General features: G+C 43.2%; 1 protein-coding gene across 5 annotated transcripts in view; it reads left to right on the top strand.

Moving 5' to 3' along the window:
* PIK3R1 (phosphoinositide-3-kinase regulatory subunit 1) overlaps window positions 1–18,711 on the top strand; it is an 83,856-nt gene extending 65,145 nt beyond the window's left edge. For 3 of the 5 annotated variants that reach the window (XM_080677149.1, XM_080677148.1, XM_080677150.1), the window contains 9 exons: window positions 11,652–11,754; window positions 12,503–12,601; window positions 12,705–12,885; window positions 13,142–13,267; window positions 13,994–14,136; window positions 14,366–14,542; window positions 14,640–14,708; window positions 15,325–15,495; window positions 16,582–18,711. In XM_080677149.1, the coding sequence (XP_080533275.1) occupies window positions 11,652–11,754; window positions 12,503–12,601; window positions 12,705–12,885; window positions 13,142–13,267; window positions 13,994–14,136; window positions 14,366–14,542; window positions 14,640–14,708; window positions 15,325–15,495; window positions 16,582–16,771 (1,259 nt within the window). In that variant the 3' untranslated portion in view covers window positions 16,772–18,711. Of the gene's footprint in view, window positions 1–7,579; window positions 8,095–9,831; window positions 10,251–11,651; window positions 11,755–12,502; window positions 12,602–12,704; window positions 12,886–13,141; window positions 13,268–13,993; window positions 14,137–14,365; window positions 14,543–14,639; window positions 14,709–15,324; window positions 15,496–16,581 lie in introns of those variants that run through there. The other 2 variants (XM_080677152.1, XM_080677151.1) reach the window with 2 other exon arrangements.
* Window positions 18,712–27,638: the final 8,927 nt, after the last annotated feature.

Raw genomic sequence — 27,638 nt, 5'->3', positions numbered from 1 at the left:
CTCCTTGTTTGGTTTCTAGAGCCTGATAAATGGTGGCTTTAGACTTCATCTGAAATAGCATAAGTTTCTATTATAATGTGTTCTTGTGATTAAAGACCCACTAGCTGAATGGTAGTGTGTATGGTCAGTGTCATCCATATTTCAGTGTGTGTGGATTTGAAATGATCTTGGTTTTCGATGAGCTTGTTGGGAGAGCTCTCTGTTCCCCTCAACTTTTATACTTCTAGTTTTGCATAAATTATGGAGGTCATTTTAGTTGTTGACATTTTAGTTTGTCTTTCTAATATGTAGAAAGTAGGGGATTTATAATTACTATATAATTTAAAGTATTTGGGAATGTGTTTTTTGGAAGCAGGTATGCTGAGAAATGTCTGTCAAAATAAACATTTTCAGGAACGCAAGCAGCATGAAACCAGGGAGTTCACTGCAGCACATTAGAGCAAGCCAGGCCCTTTTTTGAAAGCAGGCTGGCGTTCAATTAGCCATTTGACAAAGCAGGAAATGTAGACTGTGTTAGCAGTGGGTTTAATTTAAACTTTCTTCTACTGTGGAAAGTCTAAGCAACCATACTTTGCTGCATATACTGGTTAAAAGCTGGCCATTTAAAATAGTGATTAAGGTCTTGTAAGTGAAGTTTCAGGACCAGTAAAAGGTGTTGCTTATGTTCTTAATTTATGCTTAGAATTTAAATAAAACCTTAGAGGTAGCTCATGAGAGTGCCCAGCTTTACCTCTGTGTGGGCAGGCATGGGAACCCAGTGTCACTGACAAGCCGTGGAGATTGAAGCTGTGCTCATTGAGGTGTTCCACGGCCAGGGTTGGTTATTTCCACATGGATGGAGCAGACTGAGAGAGGCGAGGGCCTGTGCTTACAACCCGCCTGTACGGGTGGGATAAAACCAGGTGGGTATTGGGCAGGGCTTCTGTGGACAGGCCCAAAATATGGTCTCCAGAGGAGGCAGCAGAAGTGGTACTTAAGTCAGGTGTGGTGCGTTCCAGATCACAGCAAGCAAGATGTTCCACAGGGGGGCCTCGCATTATAGGTAAACTGCAGAGATAGCTGTCACCAAGGATGGCCAGGAGGTGGTCCAAAGATTTCATCTCCTGTGATGCGTGGGTCGTTTGTTAATGGGTCTTGGAGCTCTGTGTCGATGCTCAGAGGTTGCCTTTGGGCTCAGCAGAAAAGAATGCAGTGATGTGTTGGAAAGACCCTGTGAGAAGAGGTCGGCACAGGTTTGGAACATGGCACTTTAGTCATTCATTGATGGCCTTCCCTAAACTAATCACACGAGTGGGGAAGAAAGCAGATCTCTGGGCCAAAGGTTGGGCTCTGATCTTTCACTTCCTCCTGACTAGTGTGGCGGTCTATCTCAGACCCTAGGGAGAAGCGGGGCCTGCTGCAGGGAAGGTCTAGGTGGTACCACCATCCTGGTCTTCTCAGTGGCTCCCCCTCTGGAGAGGGGAGGTATGGAAGCTAAACGCCAGCCAGGGTGTGACAGACACCCACAAATGAATTTATCACATGGAGTTTTAGAGAATTTCTACTATATGGGTGTAGTAGGATCAGTGGTGGAGTTTAATGAGTGACTGGTGTAAACTGATTAAATGTCTTTATCGGTTTCTGCTGAATTCTGCCAAAGAAAAGATTCATCTGCAACCATTTTCATAATACACACTTAAAAGTGCTTAATAGCCCCAGCTGGGTGGCTCAGTTGGTTGGAGCATTATCCCATACACCAAAAAGGTTGCAGGTTCGATTCCCAGTCAGGGGCACGGTGTGTACCGAGATTGCAGGCTTGATCCCTGAATGGGGCGTATACAGGAGACAACCAATTGATATTTCTCACATAGATGTTTGAATGCCCCCCACCCCGCCAAAATCAATTTAAAAACACCCTCGGGTAAGGATTAAAAATAAAAACAAAATTGCTTGATATATCATAGACCCTACCTACATTTTGTTTATAAGAAAATTGGTGTGCCAATTTCAAAGGTGGATTACTTCCACCAGCTCTGTTGAATAAAGATAAATGAAGCCTTAAACATTTGCTAGACCATCCCAGGATTCACACAGCCTATTCAAAAAATGAACCCAAGTCATTTTAAACACTGGTGTGAGCCATTTTTACCTTTGTGTGATATCTCCTAGCTGTTAGGCCCTTTGGAATTAAACGGATGCTTTAGTGTCTCTCACCTGTGGAAATAGATGACACATCCCAGGAAAAACACCCCATCCTGAACACCTTTGCTCAGGAATGGCTCCAGTGCAGGTGACTGGCAGGAGGCCCTGGGTCAGAGAAATGGCCTGGTAGGAATGTGGCATTTCCAGGCCCCTCATTGCCCCAGCGCGTGGTCTTACCAGAGGGCTTTGGAAGCACAGTACCCAGGCGTTCCCGTAAGCGATTATAAATCTATTCATTTGCAACAACTTTATTATTGTGGATAGAAATGAGCACGTGAATGATATTTGTGGGAAGGGGTAGCAAGATTATTATGGGACAAAGACATCTTTGATAGTTTTTACCAGATAGAACTTGAACGGACAGGCAAAACTGATGATGTTAGAGGCAGTGTGTCAGTTCGAACAGGATCCATTAGCACATCGTGTCTAGTTAAGCACTAGACCGAAGGGCTTGTATTGTAAGTACAAAAATAATTTTAGGGATGTGATTGGTACCTTGTTAGGGTAATTGAGTCGACAGAAAAAGCTCATGGGAAAAATAAGACTTGAAATGGGCTTTGAATAAAAGGAGCAGTTTGAATAGGGGTAGGAGAAATAACATTTCAGTTCAAGGAGTTTCAAAGATTTATTCAAGATAAATTGCCAAGTACAGAAATAATGAAATGGCTTGACAAAATTAATCAGAAAAAGCTAACAACCATATGGTTTCACTCATAGGTGGAATAGAAAACTGAAACTCATAGACACAGACAACAGGATGGTGATTACCAGAGGGAAGTGGGTGTGGGGTATGTGTAAAGGGGGCCCAATACATGGTGACAGAAGATGATTTGAGTTTGGGTTAAAAAAGAAAAATAGGCTTGATATTTTTATCAGATTCTAAAGAGCAGGAGATATTTCAGTGACAGTATCATAAAAGCATCACTTAGTTTGAAAGTATTGCCCAGCTCTTTGTGTACAGATGAAAAAAGGGAAGCCAGCAGAGGTTAAGGGTTTCATGGGGTATCACCCGACCCATGGGTGCTGACTCTCGGGTCTGTGGAGGGCTGTACTCCACTGCTCTGCTGCCCAAGCCTGTGGGGCCTCCGTGAGCAGTGCTGCTCTTAGTGGCCAGTCAGAAGTCCTCTGAGTCTCCAGCAAGTAATCAACTAAAAGTACGTGAAATTTGCTCCTCTGGGTCACAGATAGTAAAAAGCCACAGGCAGTTTTTACAACTCTTGTCATAAGGCTCCGAATCACTCCCTCTGTCGGCTGTGCAGAGGAAAGAACCTGGGAGTCAAGTAGAGCTGGGTTTGAATTTCAACTCTTGCTACTTACTTGCCAAGTTCGTTATCAAGTAACTCGGCCTTTCCAAACTGTTTTCCGGTCTTTGACATTGGAATAATGCTTCTGTCCTGGGGTTGTTGTGAGAACTGTGAGGTGGTAGTACTGAAGCTCACGACCTTACAGTAGGTCTCTGCTGTCTGTTGTGTCAGCTCTGGTTTTTAAGGCCCTGCTAGAGCTTGCCTCACTCTCAGCTCCGATCCCCCTTGTTCCCCTTTCCTGGTGAGCACTGTCTCACTGGTCTCCCTGTGAGGCTGTTCTCCCCTCTGACCCCCCTTCCTAGCCAGCAGGGATAAGCCCCAGGCCAGGGAGCCTGCGGGGGTTTTAATGCAAATGTGAGAGGGACACTCTCTGGGCAGCTGCTGCCTGGGGAGTGGGAGCATGCTGAGAGGGAGGAAGGTGCCCTTGTAGGATGCCCTTTCCTCTGCGTGGCATGGCGAGTGGAAGGGCCTGGATTTTAGTGCCAGTTCCTCCTGCCACTCTGCCAGGTGCCTTCACACAGTGCACACAATGTACAGCTGTGCACAGCAGCCCCAGACAGTGCCATCCACTGCATCTGCCCTGAAGCCCCTTGTCCTCATCTGCTCAACCACATTTCTCAGGGACAAAGGCTTCTCCTTTTGAGCTCTTCCTAGCATAGAACGGCACAGGATGATAATCATCCAAGCGAACTGTCTTTTAACCTCTGATGAACATCCCAACTTTCAAAGCACTTTCACATACCACCTCTGTTAATGTACCCAGCAAACCTGCAATGCAAGGCTTCTCCCCTCCTGGAGGGAAACTAAGGTTTGAGGGGTTAAGCATAGTGTTAAGTGCTGAGCCCTTTGTGACTAAAGGTCTTAAACACATTTCAAGCTCAAACAGCAGGTTTTCTTGAATCATTGTGTGATGTTTACCCTACTAATCCTTAGGTAGCTAAAGCAGATCGCTATAGGGCAACTAAAGTAAAAACAAGACCAGTTAACATGGGCTGCCTTTGAATGAAACCCATTCTAAGTGTATTTACATATTTCAGATTTCATGGATACATTCAGAAATATTAATGCAGCATAATTGAAGTCTGATATGGCACCTCAAGTCCAGAGAGGAAAATAAATGACTCTTTCTCCCCCTGCCCTTTTACACCTGTCAGAGTTAATTTTTAACCACTGGAGGATTGCAAAACATTCATCCTAAAGAGCCTGATTCATAAATCTTGTTTTAAATTCTCTGGGCTTGCTTTTCAACCAGGACTAAAGCAAGCACTACGGTAGAGTGAAATGACATTCAAAGAATTTTACTTTTCTCTTATTTGTTTTTTTTTATTTTTATTTAAAATGTGGACTGCCATTAGAGGTTGTTTTAAAGTTGAGAAATTAAACCTTGAAAAAAAAATGCATGCATACATTTAGATGGGTTGGAGTACACAGAGGCAGACCATCAGGGTTACGTATTGAAAAATAGGAAATTTTACTTGTACTCTGAAAAAGAAACATTTCAGGGTGTGGATGTTGGCTCACAGCTCAGTTTTACTTCTGATTTCACAGTGCAGCCTTACTTCTGATTTCACAGTGCAGCCTTCTGTTTCCAGGGACAGTGGCTGAGGGGGAAATGACAGGGCAGGAGTTCCTTACTTCACTAAACAGTGGATGCACCTTTTCAGATATTTGGTAGAATGTCATTTTTGCGCATATGTAAACCTGAGTTTATTTAGAAATTCAAATGGACAGTCTTCTCCATGCGGGGTCATTAAGAGAGCCAGATATGGAGTGATGAGTTTGCATCATCCTGAAAAGGCCCTTTGTCCTAAATTGTTTTAAGTTAAATTTTAAAGGGAGGCCTTCATTTAACCCTTAAAGGATGATTTAGGTTCATGTATTTTTTTTTAAGTCGTCTTTTGTTCAGAAATGATAGCCGACCAAAGCAGGTAAGAAGTTGTGCAGGATGAATGGTGGTTGTGAAAAAATCACGATTTGACGGTGATTTGCACATGTGAATACAGTGTTCGGTCTACAACTTTCAAAGATACTTTTAGTGATTAAGGGACCTGCTGAGAAGCGAAATATGAACTATTTTTTTGCCTCGGAAATGAGTTTTACCAAACTTTGGGAAAAGGAAAATTAGTAAGACATATTGTCTTGAAGAATTTGGAGGGCTAAAGTTTATTTTTAATTATGTGTGTAAGTTCTCCAGGGTGGCTCAGTCTTTGAGTCTCAGATAAATGCTGAAATTAACATACAAGTTTTCTTCCAAGAGCTTAGCAGCCACGTGAAAAATATTTCCTACGTTGTTATGACATCTGTGCATTTGATTTATTAGTTATTTGTTAGTGAATCATATAGATGAAGTGACATTTGGACACCTATGTTTATTTTGTGTGAAATTTTGGGCATAAGATGAGATGAATGAAAAGTACCGAAACTTGCCTGGTTTTTCCTAAGCAGAAATCACTGACTCTGTTCTACCACAAGAGGGCTCCCTTTTTAAGCTAATAAAGAGCATGTTTCCTGCAGATCACGTTTCCACCACTAAAAGTGAAGAGGAAAAGACCTAGCTCACACTTTGAGTAATATAATAGAACCTCTATGGTAGATGATGGTGCATATTGTGAGAAATTCGAAGCAAAGTTTACAAATCTATTTTAAGACTTTTCTGTAAGTAGAGGGTGTACTGCTTTCCAGTGGATAATTTTCTTCTGAAACAGAAAATATATTGTTGGACTAGAAAGCATTTTAACCTTAGAAGGTTTTGACATGAATCATCATGTGCCTCCAGACAGGTATGCTTAAGAGACTGATGTTTCCAAGTTTTCTAGCTTTAGAAAGGCTTTTTAAAATAGAGCAAGATGCTGCTGCTCAAGATGCAAGGGTAGCCCCTGAACTAACCACGCGTCCCTGTCATCAGCGGGCAGGAGCTGGAAGAGATGCACTTACACACAGTTTTTGTTTTCATTAGAAATGGAGATCTTTCTTATTACACACACCAACGGAAAGTTTGTAAAGTCACTTTCACTATGAGTGCAGCAGCACTTCCCAGATGTTGCAAGTAATCCTGAAGCTGGCTCCCCGGTTCCCACCTGTGTCAACTTTATATCAGCACCTCAGTCTTTATCCCTGCATGTGACCATTGGGTCACCTTCCCATACAGAATCTGAGGGTGTTAGAGACCAAAACCATATTTCTCCAAACAGAATTTGAAGATAGCTTTTTAAAAATTTAGATAAGCTAAAAATAGAAAACAAAAAGTCAGTTTGTTGCAAGTGTGAAGTTTTTGGTGTGTGGCTTAGAAGAAATTAGCTTCAGTTTCACTTGTTAATTTTTACTTTCTCTGGCAGAGGGAAGTGAAGAGCAGGGCCAGTGGGTGGAGGAAAAGGAGTTCTGGTCCTCCTGCTATAATCTTGTGCAAACCTCTTTACCCCTCTGGTCAGAATTGTGTGTGTGTGTAGTATGAGGGAATTGCTTGAAGTCATCTCTGAATTAGTTTCTGGTTTTAAAGGTATGATTCTGCGATTTTTACATTGTGTTTTGGTTCTTGGAGTAATCGTAAAGCTGATACAACTGAAAATTTTCTTAGGCCAAATTTTAATTAAGTCTGGTTCATTGCACCTTTCTCAAATAGAGGACAAACATCCTCCAGAAAGGTGTTCCATTCTGCTTGCCCTCCCATCCTTTGCTCCATGAGGCCATCCCATGAACCTGATGCAGACACTCCTCCTAATTATTACAAAACCCTGTGGCCATTTCAGCCCACGTTGAAATGGACTATAAAAATAGCTGCAGCGGGGTTTTTTCTTTCTCAGTCTTCATGTGGTCGTGGAGCATAGTGTCTATGCAGAGTTAGAGTCATCTTCCCTAGGACTTAAAAATATTTTTCAGACCTGTTCCCTCCCCAGTTGCTGCATAGGGCTTTCCTGTTACACCTGCGGGCTGCCTGTGCTTGTGTGTGGGAGGAGGTGGACTGAGCAAGGCATGGTGTTCTGGGCCATTCCGAGGGCTCAGGCCTTCACAAGCAGGGCTTTGATTCTATTTTTTGCTGAACTAGCTCAGCCACTTCCTGTGTTTGGCTGCGCATAGTGCCTCGCTTCACTGTGGCCACTTGAGCCCGGCGAGCCAGTGAGCGCGCTGCCGCAGCCAGTTAGAGAGACTATTTTAGGTCCCCGCACAATGGCCTTCTCATTTCCTCGGTGAAAATGAGCGAGTTGGGCTGGCATTGGCCACTTGTTAGCAGATGACAACTTTGACTTTGACTTGGGCTCTCCTCCCCTCCCCGAAATCCCTGGCTCAGCAAATATTTGAACCTGCCCAAGTTAATCATGAAGCCGCGATCTTTATCTGAGAGAGCCATGCGAGCGCCGGTGCCTTTTCCCTCCCGGGTACTGTGCCCACGTCCAGCCGCTTTCTCCGCGGGGAGCCGGTGAGGGTGCAGCCGCGCGATCCTCCTTCAGTCCCAGGGGTCCTGCGTGCTGGCAGCCAGCACCGCCTGCCTGAGAGCCGCGGGGGGAGCCTCCGGGGCTGGTCCTGCTGGCTGGAGAATAGCTTTTTGGATTTTTTTTTTCATTGTCGGATACACGCATTCAAAGAGAAACCGTTGAAATGCATAACCTGCAAAGTAAGTTGCTTTTAATTTGTGCACTTCTCTGCCACTTCGCTGTTGCATTAGGGTTTTTTTGTTTGTTTTTTTATTGTTTTTGTTTTGTTTTGTTTTTTGTGTTTTTTTGTTTTGTTTTGTTTTTGTAGTTCTGTGGAAGGTTCCTGTGTGAGTGAGTGAGAAAGAGATGAAGCACTCCCTGGGGAGGGCAGATGGCAGATTAGGGAGATACTCCTTTCCTGGAGGGGCACAGTGTGAGGGGAAGATGGGGTGTAGGTTGGAAACGGGGAAGGACGTAAGTACACAGTGCTGGGCTAGAAGTTGGTGCCTGGCCAGGCCTGGGAGAGACGTGGAAAATCACCTGTCTCCCTGCTCCCCGTGCCACACGGGCTCCCTTTGCAGCCCTGGTTTGCACCACGGGCTTCCAGAGGCATGTGGCCCTCTGTCTCCCTTCCGGGGGGGGGGGGGGGGGGGGAGGGCATCAATATCTTTATTAAACTGAGAGATTTCTTTCTGAATCTTAATTGAGGGCACCCCCACCCCCACCACCACCCCCACCACCACTTTTACTTGAGTTTAGGTTTACTTAAGCTCTTAGGCAAATAGAAAAGTGAGTGGGAGGGTTTAGGCTGAGTCTGCCTTCATGGTTAATGAGAAGATGAATTAAACTAGAGAGGGGATTCGAGTGAATAGTGCTTGGAGAATGGCCTGCCTTTGCTCTGCTCTTTCATATAGTTTAAGATTCCAAAGTTGATAGAACGTCTAAGAGTAAATTTTTAGGGCTTCTGTGCTCTTCAGTCATCACACAAATACTGTGTAGATCACAAAGCCCACTATAGTTTTTAAAATCAGCCACATTTACATGGGGTGGGGGCTTCCCCCCCCCCTTCCTTCCCTCTCATCCTATTGCAAAGAGGGACCATTTCTTAAGGGGAAATGTACCTTAGGCTCCAGTAAGAGCAGCAGGATTATATAGAGAACAGCTTTAAAGAAAAAAAGATTAATGATCAGGCTTAGGGGAATTGATTTCTTTACATTAAGTACTGCTAAGAAGGAATAGTAATATTCCTCACCCGTGTGAGGCATTTGAGATAGAGGAGATAAAAGCCCCCTTCCCCCCCCCCAAAAAAAAGTGATTACATCATCCCCACACCCACCCAAGCAGTATTAACACAGTAAATCCCAGGATGGGTTCACCGGTGAGAAATACTTTGCCAAGACAGCTCTCCCCCTCTGCATTCTTATATATATGTTCTCTTTCTATTTGGAAGACAGCTTACCTTGACCATTCTTGTTAGGCAGTAACATTAAAATTCTCATTAATGATATTGACAGTTCTGTTAATTATTTCTGCCAATAGACCTCTTCATTCCTGTTAAGAATTTCCAGTGTTAGTCCATAAAGTGTAGTTTTGACTTTGCAATATTTGGTCGAGGAGGAGAGTTTGCCCATGTGTTTCCTTGTACTTGTGCTTTCTAATGTGGCACACTTGTGACAGTGTTTAAGTTTTTATTTAGGACTGAAATTAAATATCCAGAGTCCTTTCTGCTTTTAATATATATGGGAAGTATTTAAGGACTGTAAAATATACCTTAAATATACCATTTTCATGCATTTGTAAGATTTTTAAACCAAGGAATGATCGGGCTATCTAAAAACCCAGATGCACTAGGGGAAAAAAGCTACGTGCTGCAGCATATCAGCTTTTGTCAACCTGCCAAGAGCGGAGCGTACCAAGCTGCAAGGAGTAATAAAAAGGGAATTAGAAAACTCACTGCTGGAGGAGAACAGTCAAATTAAACAGCTTTTGGAAATGATGAGCATGTATACGTTGCAGTTCTGTTAAATGTAGCTTAGTGAGGTTGGGGTTGTGCTAAGGCTGATACAGAAGAGAAATGATGAAGCAGGAGTGGTCTGGTGACATTTTTCTGACTTGATTGGCTGGGCTGTGTGATGTAATAGGTTACAGTGCAGCCCCTTATAGGTTTTAAAATGAATTCCAAGGCACCATTACAAAGAAAGCCGGACTCTTTTCTTATAACTGAGCTCAGCCAAGGAAACTCTCGCACAAATGTACAACACTGTTTGGAATATGGAAGACCTGGATTTAGAATATGCTAAGACAGATATAAATTGTGGCACAGACTTGATGTTTTATATAGAAATGGATCCACCAGGTAATACTGCAGTATTCTTGTAGAAAGCTAGTTAATTTTGTGGCTTTTTTTTTTTTTTTTTTTTTGACAACTCCTGTAACAGAGCCTCTTTGGATTTCTATTCTATTTTTATTAATTTGTTCTAATTTAGTAAGAATTCATTTGATCGTAGCCTGTGGAAGCAGGCAGATCAGATTGTATGTGGTAAATGCTTATTCTGACTTGAATGGATATGAATGGAATGCCCGTTTTTCACTGGTGTCTTTTGTTAAGATCTTTTGCTATTTGGGTTGTATTGTTGTATAGCGTTCCTGTAATTGAATTGATGTCTCCTTTGTGCTGCTTTTCTCTGTTGCCAATGGAGGGGAGCAGTGTGGTACTTTGTGGGGGATAGCACTTGGTACTTTAGAAAGCATGTAAAATGTAGCAATGATTGCGACTCAGTTCTAGGTGACCGGAAACTATTCTAAATCAAATTTTGAGATGTTGCCTCCTGTCTCTTATATTAGGATACTATAAAGAGAAAAGAAGTTGGCTCTCCATTCCTTAGTCCTAGTCTTTATCACATAGTCTTGATAAACTCCTGAAATAATTTTACATAAATTAAAATAGTAACTGTGCTTTAAAACTTATGACTTAGAATTTAGCTAAAAAAAAATCCTGGATTTATTCTGCTTTCTAAATTATTTTTATCCCTATGTTATTAGCCCATTTCCCAATTAAGAAATTTCAGAAATACCACAGCCTTTCATTTGTCACCAATTGGTATATGAATACTGATTTGACATTGAGAAAGAGGAATATAGTTTTTAATCAGTCAGCATATAGAGCACAATTTCTCCAATAAAATATTAACACTAAAGAGATTTAGGTCACAGATGAGTTTCTTAAAGTGGCTTTTGGCAGAACAGTGCCTGAAATACTAAGATGAGAAATACGAGTTCTCCTCTGGAAACACACTGCTGTAGGTGAGCCTCTTTGCCACACCAGCATTTGTGGAGGGCAGAAGCTGAATTTGTCTCTCATCATTAAACAGGAAGAAATTAAAGCCAACCCATGTGGTTCCTCCTGCTCACTGTGCACGGTTTCTGACTTCAGCTGGATTTGACCAGGCATGAAACTTTAATATAACTAGAACCTAGCTAGAAGCAGAAAGTGGCACAACTCTGGATTTACTCTGAAATTCACATTTATTAATCGCCAAGCTGTTTTCTTCAGTTTCTTTTCTCTTTGAGCTGTACTCTGAAAGATTTCTGATCTTTTTTTTTTTGGAAGAAAACAATCTTGCATGTTTCATGGAATTCTGAACTATTGCTGTATGTCACACTCTCTACTTTCATCTAAAGAAATTAGGTCTATTTTTAAATGTCTAATTGCAGTTTGGGGTTGCAAACAACTTTTTCCTTTCTCCTTAATCTACAGCACTGCCTCCTAAACCACCAAAACCTACTACTGTGGCCAACAACGGTATGAATAACAATATGTCCTTACAAGATGCTGAGTGGTACTGGGGAGATATCTCGAGGTAAGCCCACAGAAATGCTTAGTTTTCACTAGAGATAGAGGGGTTTAGGTTAAGAGAAAGAAAAGCACCAGCTTGCTAAGTTTCATTTTTAGGATATCATCCAATATAAGCATTGAAGCATACTGGATTCCCTTCCCAAGGCTCCCAGAGAAGTCACTGAGCCGACGGAGAGCTGTGGGTGCTGGTGCCACCGGAAATTACACACAGAGAAGTTCGATTATTGGCAGATGTCAGGGAGGCACCGGGTCGAGTGGCACTGCCCAAGGCAGCGTGCAGGCACTCCTGTCACGCAGAACTCTTAAGAATTCATACGATTATCTCACACACAATAAAATAAAGTGGCATTTTTATTCTTAGCTTTTTTTTTTTAAGGGGGGCGTGGTGGGGAGGAAATCTTTTTGGGATCATGACTTGCTTGCTGATTTGTTAGCATCTTTGGTTAGAAAATAAAAACGTGTACCAAAGTTATACGGATAGTGAAAGTAGGTATTTTTTTTTTAACTCCCATGCACCTGTTAATAATGAGATGGAGTTTGTAACATTTTTTTATATAAACAAAGAATAAGTTGTTAAGCTTTGAAAATGGTAATTAATAAGTATAAATCTATAGGGGCAGGGTGTTAGAGGCTTTTTCTGTACTTCGTGCTCAGTTTTGCTGTGAATATAAAATTGCTCTAAAAATTAAAGTCTATTTAGATAATCACTAAATCCTCGAGGTAAGCACTGTCTTGTGTTCTTTTCACGTCAGGGAGGAAGTGAATGAAAAACTTCGAGATACAGCTGACGGAACCTTTTTGGTACGAGATGCATCTACTAAAATGCATGGAGATTATACTCTTACACTAAGGTGAGTCAAAGAATAGAGGTAAAGCTGGGGTGGTTCAAGTTGACATTAAAACACATTTCTTTAAAGGAAATTGTATGCCATTATATTTATATTGTATTTACAGGAAAGGAGGAAATAACAAATTAATCAAAATATTTCACCGAGATGGGAAATACGGCTTCTCGGACCCATTAACCTTCAACTCTGTGGTTGAATTAATAAACCACTACCGGAATGAATCTCTAGCTCAGTACAATCCCAAGCTGGATGTGAAGTTACTTTACCCAGTATCCAAATACCAACAGGTAATCAAATGCTCACATAGTAAATGTTATTTAAATAAGGTACTTCCAATGCTTAGAAACACTTTGAAGCAAATGAATTGCATGTAATGAAAGTTGAAAAGCTTTGTACTTGTAATCACAAAATTACAATTTCAGAATAGTTCAATAAAATACTCCAAGGATTTTTCCACGTCAGATATTTGGTTAAATAGTTCTTAAATTGATTACATACCTTATCAATTGAATTGCTTTTTCTTCTGCTCTCTAATCCTTCTAGGATCAAGTTGTCAAAGAAGATAATATCGAAGCTGTAGGAAAAAAATTACATGAATATAACACTCAATTTCAAGAAAAAAGTCGGGAATATGATAGATTATATGAGGACTATACACGTACTTCCCAGGTGAGTTTTCTGTGAAAATCACATTAAGATTTTAGAAGTGTTAGTTATTAAAACCTAACACGTATTAGTCAGCTTCAAAAACAGGATAAAAAGGTTGAGTTTTTACAGTACAGTGAGGTTGAGAGCTCATTTGTTTGTGAATCATTGTCGATTATTCTAGTAATTTATTCATTATATCTCTACTTGTAAATAAAGCCTATAAGTATCAGAGTAGTAAGTCTACAAGAGAAAGGAAGAGGTTACTGTGAGTTTTAAGTTGATTTGACATAATTCTTGATTGAAGAATTCTTTTTAGATGGGAAGTTCCACAGACTTGGCTAATATCAGAAATAGGGATTTGACCATTATATACTCTGCCATGAAGAACAGAGGCATTGCCACTGGAATGTTTTCCTAGAGCCTTAATCTTTTCTAGGCGGTCATACATCGGGACCGGCAGGGGGAGTAGAGGGCAACATGTATGTCATGAATTGCTGATCAAGTGGCATGACTTTAACCAACATGATAACTTAGGAAAATGTCAGGTAGTCATCTTCCATAGACTGGAATAATTCCCAAAGGAAGTGTGTGCTTTTGTGATAGTGTTTTACTGGGTTCTATGAATTAGAGTCCCACCTTGCCAACAAAGCACTTACGTTCTAGATAATCATAATGGGAGTCTCTCACAATAAGAAATCACCTGTTCTACGAAAGGTGTGACATGGTCTTACTGATATTGTGTTGCAGGAAATCCAAATGAAAAGAACAGCTATTGAAGCATTTAATGAAACCATAAAAATATTTGAAGAACAGTGCCAAACACAGGAGCGCTACAGTAAAGAGTACATAGAAAAGTTTAAACGTGAAGGCAATGAGAAAGAAATACAAAGGTTGGTCAGAAGAGTATTCCTTTGTTCTGCTAGAGATAACCAGAATATTCTTAAACTGCTTAAAAATGATCTTGCTTTCTGTGCTGTGCATATTTAAAAAACAACAGGAAGAGAAAGCATTCCTTGCCTGAGAAAAATGGCTGGGGCTTCATGGGGAGCCTTTTCATAAACTGGGGGAAACCTTCATGATGAACTCGGGTGATCACAGATGCGTTTCTCTTGCCTGCAGGATTATGCATAATTATGAAAAGTTAAAGTCTCGGATCAGTGAAATTGTGGACAGCAGAAGAAGACTGGAGGAAGACTTGAAGAAGCAGGCAGCTGAGTATCGGGAGATTGACAAGCGCATGAACAGCATTAAGCCTGACCTCATCCAACTGAGAAAGACAAGAGACCAGTACTTGATGTAAGTGGTGGGCACGGAACCCGCAAGGGAATGACTGCCAATGGCTAAAATTAAGGCTAAGTTCTGAATGCGTTTCCCCTCTGAAACTCTTTTTCAGGTGGTTGACTCAGAAAGGTGTTCGGCAGAAGAAGTTGAACGAGTGGTTGGGCAATGAAAACACTGAAGAGTAAGTCGTTACCACAGATGGAGGCAGCAGGGGATTTTTTTCATTTTAGGAAAACGCATGACTTGCCTTATTTAGAGAACAAGTGAGGAATTTTACTGAGTTTGGAACATCTTGTAGGAGAAAATGTGTAAATTCAGTCTCATTATCCAGAATTATTTAAAGGGAAAGTTTAGGGAGGGAAGATACAGATCCCCCCTTTCCCCCCATCATTCCAACACTGTGTCCACAGTGATGTCCCAACATATTTTTGGAACAGTTTTTTAAAAAGAACGGAATTAGGCTTAGTATGTTTTTGAAGCTTAAGCATATGTTTTGTTTGAATTATTTGAAAGCTGGCAGTCCTCCTAGACCATCAATTTCCTGATCTGAACTGGACAAACAGGATTGTTTAATACCTTTCTCTCTGCCCAGGTACCTGAGCTTAATGCTGACTCTTTGTCCAGGGAAGTTACCTAGAAGGCTCCCCTCCCAGGATAAGAGGGAGGGCTGGTTGAGTCAGACCCGTGATCGCTGGTCTGGCCTGCTTGTAGGAGGGGCAGAACCGAGGTAGAAGAGGTGAGGGTAGGCTTGTGGCTCAATGAACCTCACTTAGAAACCTCCTCCCTTCCCTCCTCAGCCAATATTCGCTGGTGGAGGATGACGAGGATCTTCCCCACCATGACGAGAAGACCTGGAATGTCGGAAGCAGCAACCGAAACAAGGCTGAGAACCTACTACGAGGGAAGCGAGACGGCACTTTCCTGGTCCGGGAAAGCAGTAAACAGGGCTGCTACGCCTGCTCTGTAGTGTATGTATCTCCCGCCCACTGCTGTCCTGGCCCACATCTCCTGTCTCCTGGAGGGAGGTTCATTCTGCCAGCCATGGGCAGGGAGGTGAAAAGTTTTAACCTGGAAGAATCTTATGGCACACAGTATAGAAGAGGGAATAAAACAGGCATAATATTTAAAGTTTGTCTTTCAGTAGAGTCTAGTAGAAAGAAACCTGCTTTGCTTGGGTACCAATTCAGGAACTACTTTCAGTCTTTTTTAAAAACGTAAATGGCAATGTTTGCCTCGGCTAGTATAGAGTCAAAGGTAACTCACCTAAGAGCACCACACACAGGTGAAAAGTCCCCATCAGGAACTGTCCTTGAGGTAATTACACCCAGAAGACCTGGCATATTTTCTTTCTGTTGATCTCTTAATAGTCTAGGGAGCACTTTGAATGGACAGTGAGTCTTTTGGGTCCCTGGCGTCATTTCAGAGTGCGAGGCTCTAAAACAAGCATGTCAAACTCGTGGACCGCGGGCTGCATGCCTTGTTTATTTGGCCCGTGTTAGAGTTTGACATGCGTGCTCTAAAAGCACATCCTACTCTGCAAGCTCTCTCATTTACAGAGAAGTCCTATAGGAAGGAGGCATGAGAAGAGCTCTGAGTAAGTGCCAAGATGGAGAGACATGTAGACACTTGAAAGCCAGCCTGAGAGAAGGGATCCTATTAATAACTAGTCACACCTCTGGTCACACAGCGGCGCTGATGGTCAGCAGCTCCCACTTGTTGCGTGCTCACTGCATTCCAGGCGTTCTACCAAACACATCATGCACATCATCTCATTTCTCAAAGCCACCCGGTGACACATATTACTATCATGTTCCTCTTCTACCATTTTAAAGATGAAAATACAGCGGCTCGGTGAAGCTGGGTTCCGTACCCAAGCCACTCAGCCAGTAAGTAGCTGGCAGAGCCACGAGTCTGGCAGTTCACCTGGGACTGTTGCCCACGTGGGGCCTGGCCTGTGTCAAGTGTACTTTTTGATGATGATTTTGTTAACGCCTAGCAGCGTCACGGTTTGTCCTGGTCAAGGTCACAATGCATTTGTTCTCTCTCCTCTCTAGGGTGGACGGCGAGGTAAAGCATTGTGTCATAAACAAAACGGCAACCGGCTATGGCTTTGCCGAGCCCTATAACCTGTACAGCTCCCTCAAAGAACTGGTGCTACATTACCAACACACCTCCCTCGTGCAGCACAACGACTCCCTCAACGTCACACTAGCCTACCCGGTATATGCACAGCAGAGGCGATGAAGCGTGCCCTCCAGTCCTCCTCCTGATGTTCAACCACCCTGAGGCCTCTGGGAAGCACAGGGCTCCTCTCCAGCCTGACCTGTGAATTGAGCTGCGGAGACCACGTCTTCAGATGGGACTGGAGCTTTCGACAAAAAGAAAGCAGTAGGGGAAGACATGCAGCCAGCACTGTGCGATGACCAGACGTTGCTAATCTGGAGTGCTTATCCTTCCTTTCCTTTCCTTTTTTTTTTTTTTTTTTTTTTTTGGTTTAATTTAAAGCCACCACAACACAGAGAAAAATAAATGCAAAAATCTCTGCGTGCAGGGACAAAGAGGCCTTCACCATGGTGCTCGTTAATGCTTTCTGAAGCTTTACCAGCTCAAAGTTGGGACCTTGGAGACCGAGGATGCACGGGGCTGTGGAGCCCTGGCCCGGGAACGCTCGGTCCAGCCTGGTTTAGCCTGGTGTTGCTGTGCACGGTGGACCCAGACACTTCGCACTGTGGATTATTTCATTTCCTAACAAATGAATGATATGTAGCAGAAAGGCACTTCCACTCACAAGGGACACTTGGGGAGAACGTCAGCTCACATGTATTCAGAGGAAATTCTGTTGCAGCAAAGTGCCAGAAAGCGTTTTGTTTAAACTTTTCAACAAAAAACAAAACCCACCAATGGAAAAATGGAACTTGGAAAACAGGACTTCAAATGACATTTAGTATATAAAATATGTACATAATATTGGATGACTAACTATCAAATAGATGGATTTGTATCAATACCAAATAGCTTCTGTGTTGTTTTGCTGAAGGCTAAATTCACAGCGCTATGCAATTCCTAATTTTCATTAAGTTGTTATCTCAGTTTTAAATGTACATTCAAAATAAGCTTCCCCTGCCCCAATTTTTGTTGCTTGAAAATACTGTTGTTCCTGATTTTTGTGTTAATATTCATTTTGTTTATTCTTTTTTTTTTTTTTTAAGAAGAAATGTACAGGATGCCAGTTTTTAAAAAAGGCTTCAGAATTAAAACTATGAAATATTTTACAGTTTTTCTTGTACAGAGTACTTGGCTATTAGCCCAAGGTTAAAAAGTTCCTAACAGATTTTTTGGACTAAATGTTTTGTTGGGCAGTGCCTGATAAGCTTCAAAGCTGCTTTATTCAATAAAAAAGAGAAAGATATATGAATATGACAAAAGTATCGCGGAGTTCGACAATGTTGTTTCAAAACTCTTAAAATACGGTACCTGGCAATGTTTGTTTCATAAAGAATTGTGAACTTCTTGAATCTGGGGAGGAGGGATATAGCAAAAGGTTGTACAGGTGGGGGTTGGTGGTGGAATGCACTTTCTCTTTCTCATGATTAGAGAAAAAGTAGGTAACTGCAGAGAGAAGTTGCTTATACTTCAGTCTTTCCCACTCTCATCTGCTAGTTATTACCAATTATGACAATTACAAATCTGCTACGACTCTTAACAGTGAGGCTGGTCAGATGTTCTAGTTCTGACCCTCGTTCGGAACACTGATTTCAAGGTTAAATTGCTACACTTAGAAAATATCTCTTTTTAACATTAGACTACCGCTACAACCCACAAACATTCATTTTTGAGAAAGCATGATTTGAGAAAAGATTTTTATCTGGCTGTTTGTTATTTTCCTAGCTTCCCATTCACATTAGACCGTAAAGCAAAGAGGCATGGTGGTAACTGCTACTGCTCTGGGCTGTGTGGAGCTCGTTAAAGTCATGGCCATTTCAGGAATCATAATAACAGTCCTTCTCATTCATCCAAATAATTGCATGTGTTATACTTCACTGTGGGGAAAAGGAAGGGGTGTTAGAGTCATTGCAATTTAGGGCATGAGTGAGAGGTCTCCCTGATTCACTTATGCAAAAAGCCTTTCTGTTCAGTGGAAATTGTGCATGTATTGGGAGGAATAAAGGATAATTATAACCATAGTCAACTACGCTGGTAGATTAAGATGGAATCTTACAATTTCATACCTTTATTTCTCTTTTCTTCAAATATTGGGGTAAAGGGGTTTGGTTTTCTTAATATTGTTCCTTTAAAAGTTCTTTAGAAAGGATCTGTCTAGCGGCTGACTTAATCAACTGTAGAATGTATTTTTTTTTTTTGTCCTTTTTTCATGAAGCTACTCATATCAAGAGCAATAGTCAGTCTTATAGCCAGACTGTCAGCCTGAGACTTGACTGTACCGATCTGACCACCTCCCTCTCATCTCCAGACAACTGACGATTCTCCTGGTTTGAGTCTGTGAGTGTCTGGCTTAAAACTATCCTTCCATGTCTCACAGAAGTTTAACAATTAGTTAATAGTAGCTTGTAAACAAGCGTGGTTTTGTTCTTGTTTTGTTTTGTTTTGGTAGCACATCCATGTATGCTATTAAGTATAAATAATTTTCATTTCCTAAAATACAAGATCTGAAATGGAATGTTTCATTAAGAGTTTTGTTAGTGTTTTTGCTTCAACATTTTCAAGATGACATGGTATTAGGCATCTGCCTTATTTTTGCATCTCACAAGCACAAACAATAGATGTTCTTTGCACTGCAAAGGCAGGATTTCTCCATATCACAGTGAGTTGCACACCTGTGATGTCACCCCTCTGCCAGGTGCCTTCTTGACTGTGTGTAGCATGCCCACCACCTCTGTCCTTCCAGATGTTTGACCAGCAGGGCTCTCTGGGTTCCTTCAGACAGTCATCCAACAGCATCGTCTCAGTGGCTCACGAGTATGAATGGATACAGTGGAGGTGCTCTGAGACATTTTCTTAGCCGTGCATTGATTTCCCCCACCCAAGAGAGCATCCTGAAAATAAAGCCAGGAGCTAGGCTTCAGAGAGGCTATGACGGGGCTATAGAGGTGGGAGCCCTGGGACCGGACATTAGACACGAGAAATACTATAACCGTGCGAAAAGGCAAAAAGCATGTGTTTGCAACATCTGACAACTTCATGGCCCTTGATATATGTATATATGTATATGTGCATGGACTGTGTTTTCAGTACACCTTTCAGCCAAAACAGATCCACAGTCGAGTTCAAGTGCAAACAAGCAAATGTCTAGTACAGTTCTTGTATATGTGTATGGGTGGTTTTTTCCCTGTGATTTTGCTTTGTTTTGTCTTACAAAGGTGAAAATTGTTTGCAAGTGAAGTGAGAAGTTCATAATTCTTTGGCTTTTTTTTTTTTTCTTTCTGTGTTTAAAAGTTAACTCCTTTTGGGAAGCTGGTCTGGATGACTCAATTGAGAAATCCTTGTTTTCAATGTGTCAAGTCAAAATGTGTGTATGTGAGCTGTCACTGTAGGGAACCTATTGCTTTGTCATGTAGCTGGTTATGAACTAGTAATGTGTTTGGGAAGTCCTACTGATGTCCCTTACTGGGAGAAAAATTCTGCTGGTTTTAACAACTGTGCTTTTGCTATGCATGGTATCCAAGTCAGCTGGAAAGCAGACCCTGAAATCTGAGTTCAGGGTCACTTAAGAAAGGGGCAGTTTAAAAGCACAATGCCTCACATGAGACAAAGTTCCAAAATGCCAAATTCTTATTTTTTAAACATCTAGTTATATAAAATACTAGTGCGAGTGGGGCGGGAACAGCATTGGAAACACTATCTAACTTAACATTAAACTTGTCACCATGAGATAGCATTAGCTACCCAGGATGCTGCTATTAAAAAGACAAAAACAAAAAATCATTTATATGTGTGTATTTTTTAAAGCTACGGTCTGTTCGATGTTTTTACAAATCTGTTTATATGACAATGTTCAAATGAAGTTGGTCTTTTGACGAGAGGGAGGATGTGATGGTCTGTTGTAATTTTGCCTTTACAAGGCAACCTGGGTTGGGGGCGGGGGGAGTGTGCCTCCTTGACACTTGGTTCAAGCTATAGATTTAATGGAGCTATGTCTTGTTGTTTTAAGTTGCTGTAATGCATTGTATTAGGTCCTCAAACAGAATAAAGATTGTTTTGAAACTTATGTGATGGTTTGAAATTTCAATTATTGCCTAAGAAATATTTCTGAAACCCCTCTCTTCCTCTTTTGGTTAATGAAAGTTGCTGTCTCTATAGTCTCCCTCCCACCCCCTTTCATCCTACTGTCTCACTTTTGTGAAGTGGTAAGGAAGGCCATGAAAAGCGGTCACATGAATGATTGCTTAGTGTTGTTTACATAATTATACTATGTCCTTAATGATGACATAACCTATAGGTGATGTTATTTCAAGGCATGTTCTTGCTATAAGAAAATAGAATGCCCATCGTCCCTCAATCCCTCCACTATCCACCTCCAAACCTTCAGAATTGCTCTCTACAAACTATGGTTTGTTGAGGAGTTGGTGTGTCTGTCTCACAGGGGCAGCATGAGGCACTGAGCAGCATGCAGAGTGTGACATGGAGTTGCAGACGGAGCCAAGCACACAACAGATTCAGGTTTCGCATTGTGGCATCTAGTCAATACAGATATAAAGTATTCTGATTCTGAAATAACGCCTATGTCACTTTCCTTGCTAAGTGAATTTATGACAATGAATGCCGCTTTGTACAGTATACACACTTTAACAGCTGATAGCTCGATTTTGATAATGAAATGTATCTTAATAAGCACTGCCTTAATAATTATTCAAAGTGTATGTATACATTTTGGGGGAACATCCTGTATATATGTGGTGCTGACTTTTCCTAAGAGCCCTGGCGATGAAGACATCCATGTAGCTGAGGGGCACTTAGGTAATTAGTCCTGCTTCTCGGTATGGCGGTAACTCAGAGTCAGTCCCCTGCTTTGTTCTGTGCCCCAGATAACTGTGTTCCCGGGGTCTTTTCCCTCTGGCTGCCAGGGAGTGCGTCTCCCGCGTGGCTCCTGCTCCTCAGGCAGCCCCTCTCTGGGGTCTGAGCAGCCTCACTCTGGGCTCTCAGTCAAAGCCTCTGGCTTCTGAGCCTCCTAAACTGTAAACCAGTCTATTTCTCTCCTGTAGAGAGTCTACACTAGGAGCATACATTATATAAAGCATATTTATATCATTCATTGATGATTTGCCTGGTAGAAGTGAAAATTCCAGGGCCCCAACCCTGGCCTACTAACTCTCCAATCAGGACCCAGCAAATCTGTTTCAACAAGCTCTCCATGTGATTTTAATGCACACTCAAGTTTGAGACTGACTACTTAAGGTCACCTGATTGTTGAAATAGTACATCAATGAGTGATATAAATATGCTTTATATAATTTACTAGAGGCCCAGTGCATGAAATTCGTGCACGGGGGGAGGGGGGAACCTCATCCCAGCCTGCACGCTCTCCAATCCGGGACCCCTCAGGGGATGTCCAACTGCCAGTGTAGGCTGGATCCTGGGGATCCGGCCTACACTGGCAGTTGGATATCTTTCTCACAATCCAGGACCGCTGGCTCCTAACTGCTCACCTGCCTGCCAGCCTGGTCGCCCTCAACTGCCCCCCCACTGGTCTGGTTGCCCCTAACTGCCCCCCCCCCACTGGCCTGGTCTCCCCCTACTGCCCCCCTGCCAGCCTAGTTGCTCCCACTGCCCCCCCTGCTGGCCTGGTCGCCCCCAACTACCCCCCCCCACCAGCCTGGTTGCACCTTACTGCCCCCCTGCCAGCCTGGTTGCCCCCAACTGCCCCCCCTGCCTGCCTGGTCACCCCTAACTGCCCCCTCGCCAGCCTGGTTGCCCCCTACTGCCCCCCCTGCAGGCCTGGTCACCCCAACTGCCCCCCTCTGCCAGCCTGGTCACCCCAAACTACGCCCCCCACTAGCCTGGTTGCCCCTTACTGCCCCGCCTGCCAGACTGGTTGCCCCCAACTATCCCCCCTGTCTTCCTGGTCACCCCCAACTACCCCCCCCCGCCTGCCTGGTCACCCCCAACTACCCCCCCCATTGGCCTGGTTGCCCCTTACTGCCCCCCCTGCCAGCCTGGTTGCCCCCAACTGTCCCCCCTGCCAGCCTGGTCGCCCCACACAGCCTGCTGTTCAGTCGTCTGGTTGTCCCTCACTAACCCCCCTGCCAGCCTGGTCGCCCCACACAGCCTGCTGTTCAGTCGTCTGGTTGTCCCTCACTAACCCCCCTGCCAGCCTGGTCGCCCCACGCAGTCTGCTGTTCAGTCATCCATCTGGTCGTTTCAGTCATGACGGCCCCTGGCTTTTTATATATTAGGATGCTCATAGTGTAGACTCTCTACAGGAAGGAAATAGACTGGTTTACAGCTTAGGAGGCTCAGGCTGGTCTTAGTTCTGTCTTTAACCAGCTGCGGAAACATGATGAACTCAGTTTACTTGTCTGGGCCTCCATATCTGTGAAATAAGGTTATGAATCTAGACAGTCAGTCTCCAGGACTGCTTCTAGAGTGTACATTGTAACGGAGCACACTGAATGAGAATGTTTCCCCCTCCCTCCAGTTCTCCATTTGCAATTTGACCACAGTTATAACCCACAATGTGACTGGTGACTACAGACCACTGCCGTTGATTGAGTATTGGCCCTTTGTGTTGCCAGTGATGATGCCCAAGAAAGCATTAGCAGGATGAGAGCCCACTTATTGTGCAGATGCCTTAAAGCTACACTTCAGCTGTATCATAATGGGCAACCAAGTTCTTGATAATGTGGAGGGGCATATGCTTGGAAATGACACTTTGCCCATCTAACTAAAGCACAGGGCACTGGGTCAGAGAATGTAGCCTGCAAATCCTCTAGTACACAATGAGAGGCATGTAAGTATACAATGGTAAGATCTGATCCTGTGTCAGCCCATTAAAAAACTTTTTTCTGAAGTTGTCCTTTAAAAAGTCCAAAAGTAAGATTCCTATAAAGACTTAACTGTAAGATCTGAAACCATGAAACTACTAGAAGAAAACATAGGAAAAAAGCTATTTGATATGGGTCTTCAAACAGATTTCTTGGGACATGACACCTAAAGCACAAAATAACAAATAAGCGGGACTATGTCAAACTAGAAAGCTCCTGCACAGCAAAAAATAAATAACCAGTGGAATGAAAAGGCAACTTAGAGACTAGGAAAATATATTTGCAAACCATATATCTGATAAGAAATTAATATCCAAAATATATAAAGAACTCATACAACTCAATAGCCAAAACAAAACCCCGCAAATAATCCAACTTAAAAATGAGTAGAAGACGAACAGCTGAGGCCCATCCCGAACGTTGGAGCCTAGTCCCCAGGAGCTGAACCTAGTCCTGAACAGCTGTGCCCATTCCTGAAAAGCCACACCTGGTCCCAAAGAGCCCAGGCCTGTCTCCAAAGATGGAGCCTAGCCCCTAACAGCCAAACCTAGTCCCAAACACCTGTGCCCATTCCCAAAGAGCCAAACCTAGTCCTGAACAGCAGGTTAGGGGAAGCGCAGGATCAGATCAGTGAATTAGAAGACAGGGTAGGAAAAAAAATGAGCAGAGGACTTAAATAGACATTTTTCCAAAGAAGCTATACAAATGGCCAATAGGTACACAAAAGTGTGCTCAATATCACTAATCATCAGAGAAATGCAAATCAAAACCACAATGAGGTGTCACCTCACACCTGCTAGAATGGCTGTCAGGCTATCATTGACAAGACACGTCACCAAGATAGTGACATAAGTCATTCCTGACGTTGCTCTCCCTCAGAGGAACGACTAGCAACTATTCATGGGCAAGACACCACTGAGAGAATCCTAGAGCTCAGGAGTGAGGCTGAAGCATCCCCTGCATCACAGAGACCAAGAGAGACTGCTCTACAAGGGTAAGAGCTACATCCAGACCCTTCCCTGAGCCTATGTCTCCTCAGTGGAAAAAGAGAACTCAGAGGTGACCTCTAGCCCCCACCCCCAGCATTGTGGACTTCTTGGGAACCCCTACACTGGTCTTGCCCCACAGGGGACTCTGCAGGGCTCAACTATTGGGCCTCTGATTTTTTTTTTTAAATATAATTTTTTTAAAAATATATTTTATTGATATTTTACAGAGAGGAAGGGAGAGGGATAGAGAGCTAGAAACATCAATGAGAGAGAAACATCGATCAGCTGCCTCCTGCACACCTCCCACAGGGGATGTGCCCGCAACCAAGGTACATGCCCTTGACCAGAATCGAACCCGGGACCCTTCAGTCCGCAAGCCGACACTCTATCCACTGAGCCAAACCGGTTTCGGCTGGGCCTCTGATTTTGACAGGGAAGAGGAGAGGGCCTTCCAACAACCAGCACCCAGATCTTGGCAGACTACCCTCCTACCTGCAGAGCCCAACCAGCAGCTTTGCTAATCTGCAAAACTACGTCAGTGGTGCATTCTGACCAGGGTCCTTGGCAGGGTACAGGTCTGTCTGATTTGAGTCCTAATTGAGGAATTTTGCTGGCTAGGTCTGCCACACCCAGGCAGAAGAGCTGAGCCACAGCTCCACCCACTGTAGTGTGGTGTGTGGCCCCCAACCCCATCTGACAGGAAGGGCTGGTGAAAACACCTGGAAGCTTTGCAACCAAGCAATGCTTGAGCCAAGAGGCAGGCGGGCAGAGCTGACTGCTCTCAGAGCAGTGGCCCGGTATAGCCTGGGAATTTGGGGCACAGATCAGCTTGAGTCAAAACTACAAACAAAGAACCTGAGCGGCCTTGGAGCTACTTCTCCCACTGTGCCTGTCAGGGAAACTAATTCATGGCCCTCTTATTGCTGAATATAGCCTGCCCGACTAGGAACCTTACCAGAGCAATGGGAAGCTGTGTAGTGCATCCAACAGCCCTGCTTACAGTGGAACTTGGACAGAGAGCATGGCTTTTCCTGTCTTCAGAGCAAAACTGGTGGCCTCACCTGACCAGGACGTTCAGTACACACTCTTGCCTAATTCAGGCCTCCAAACAATGAGCCGTGCAGTCCTTGGACTACAACCAGGGCAGGGAAGCTACTTCATAGCCCCACCTACTTCTGAGTATAGGAACCAGTCCTGGCTGTCTAGTAAGCCTGACAAGAGAATCCAGGTAACTGTGTAGTCCATTCTACAGCCTCACTTGTACAGGGAACCAAGGCAGCAGTCCTATCCAGCTATTCTGAGACAGTGGCACACACCCCCTACCACCAACTTCAGAGCTCAAACAGTTGCCTCACCCAAAATAGGCCCTTATAGCAGGCCCCACCTGCCCAACGACCTTACCAACAGATAAGTCCAGAAACCCAAACTGAAGTGATTGGGGAAAAACTGTCTCTGCCAAAGGGAAACCGCAAAGTCTGGAAGAGGAGACCACTTACTCAAATACACAGATATTAACATAGGAACCAAAGATCATGAAAAAATCGGGTAAATATGACACCGCCAAAGGAAACTAATAAAGCTTTAATAACTGACACTGAAGAAATGGAGAGCTAAGAACTGTCAGAGAATTCAGAATAATTATCTTAAAGAAATTTAGTGAACTACAAAAACACACAGGCAACTAAATTAAATTAGGAAAACAATGCATGAACAAATCGAGAAGCTCCACAAAGAAATAGAAACTATAAAAATAACCTAGAAAGTCTAGAGCTGAAAAATATAACTGAAATGAAGAAGTCCACAGACAGCTTCAAAAGCAGACTCAACGATTCAAAAGAAAGAATAAGATAGCTGGTAGATGAGACCTTTGAAAATGACCAGTCAGAGAACTAAAAAGAATGGAAAAGAATGAAAAGAGGACACAATGAAAAGAAGCAGCAGTCAGTATGGTAATTCCAGAAGGAGATGAGGAAAAGGATAAAAAAGTATATTTAAAGCAATAATGGCTGAAAATTTCCCAAACTTGGGGAGAGAAGCAGATATCCAGATCCAAGAGGCCCAAAGAACACCAAATAGGTTGAACCCAAATAGGATAACATCAGGTCATACTCTAAGTAAACTGTCAAAAGTCAAAAACAAAAAATTTTAAAAGCAGCAAGAGAAAAGAACACTTAAATTGTAGTCAATGTAAAATAGACTGCTATAGATGTAAGTTGTTATATGTAAGCCTCATGGTAACCACAAAGCAAAATCCTATAGTAAGTACTCAAAAGAGAAAGAAATATAAGCATATAACAAAAGAAAGTCATCAAACCTTAAAGAAACAGAGCAAGAGCAAAGGACATATAAAAACAACCAAAAAATTACTAACAAGATGGCAATAAGCACATACCTAACAATAATTACTTTAAATAGACTAAAATTTTCAATCAAAAGACACAAGTGGCTGAATGGCTTTTTTAAAATAAATATGCATCTACAAGAGGCCCAGTGCATGAAATTTGTGCACGGGTCAGGGACGGGGGGGTGGGGGGGAAGTGTCCCTCAGGTTGGCCTGCACGCTCTTCAATCTGGGACCCCTTGGGGGATGTCCGACTGCTGGTTTAAGCCTGATCCCAGAGGGATTGGGCCTACCCACAGTCAGACATCCCTCTTATAATCCGGGACTGCTGCCTCCTAACCGCTCACCTGCCTGCCAGCCTGATTGCCCCTAACCACTCTCCAGCCAGCCTTATTGATGCCTAACTGCACCCTTGCCAGCCCGATCACCCCCAACTGCCCTTGCCTGCCAGCCCAATTGCCCCCAACTGCCCTCCCCTGCTGGCCTGGTCGCCCCTAACTGCCCTCCCCTGCAAGCCTGTTTTCCCCCAACTGCCCTCCCTCCCCTCAGGCCCGGTCACCCCCAACTGCCCTCCCCTGCCGGCCTGGTTATCCACAACTGCCCTTCGCTGCTGGCTATCTTGTGGTGGCCATCTTGTGGTGGCCATCTTGTGGTGGCCATCTTGTGGCAGCCATCTTGTGATGATGTCACACGAGGGCATTGCAGTACCTAGGCTTTTATTATATAGGATATGCTAACTACAAGAGACTCACTTTAATTTTTTATTGAATTTATTGGTGAGG

This window comes from Plecotus auritus (genome assembly GCF_963455305.1).
Source record: "Plecotus auritus genome assembly, chromosome: 7".
Lineage (NCBI taxonomy): Eukaryota > Metazoa > Chordata > Mammalia > Chiroptera > Vespertilionidae > Plecotus > Plecotus auritus.
This window is presented reverse-complemented; position numbering and strand designations above follow the sequence as displayed.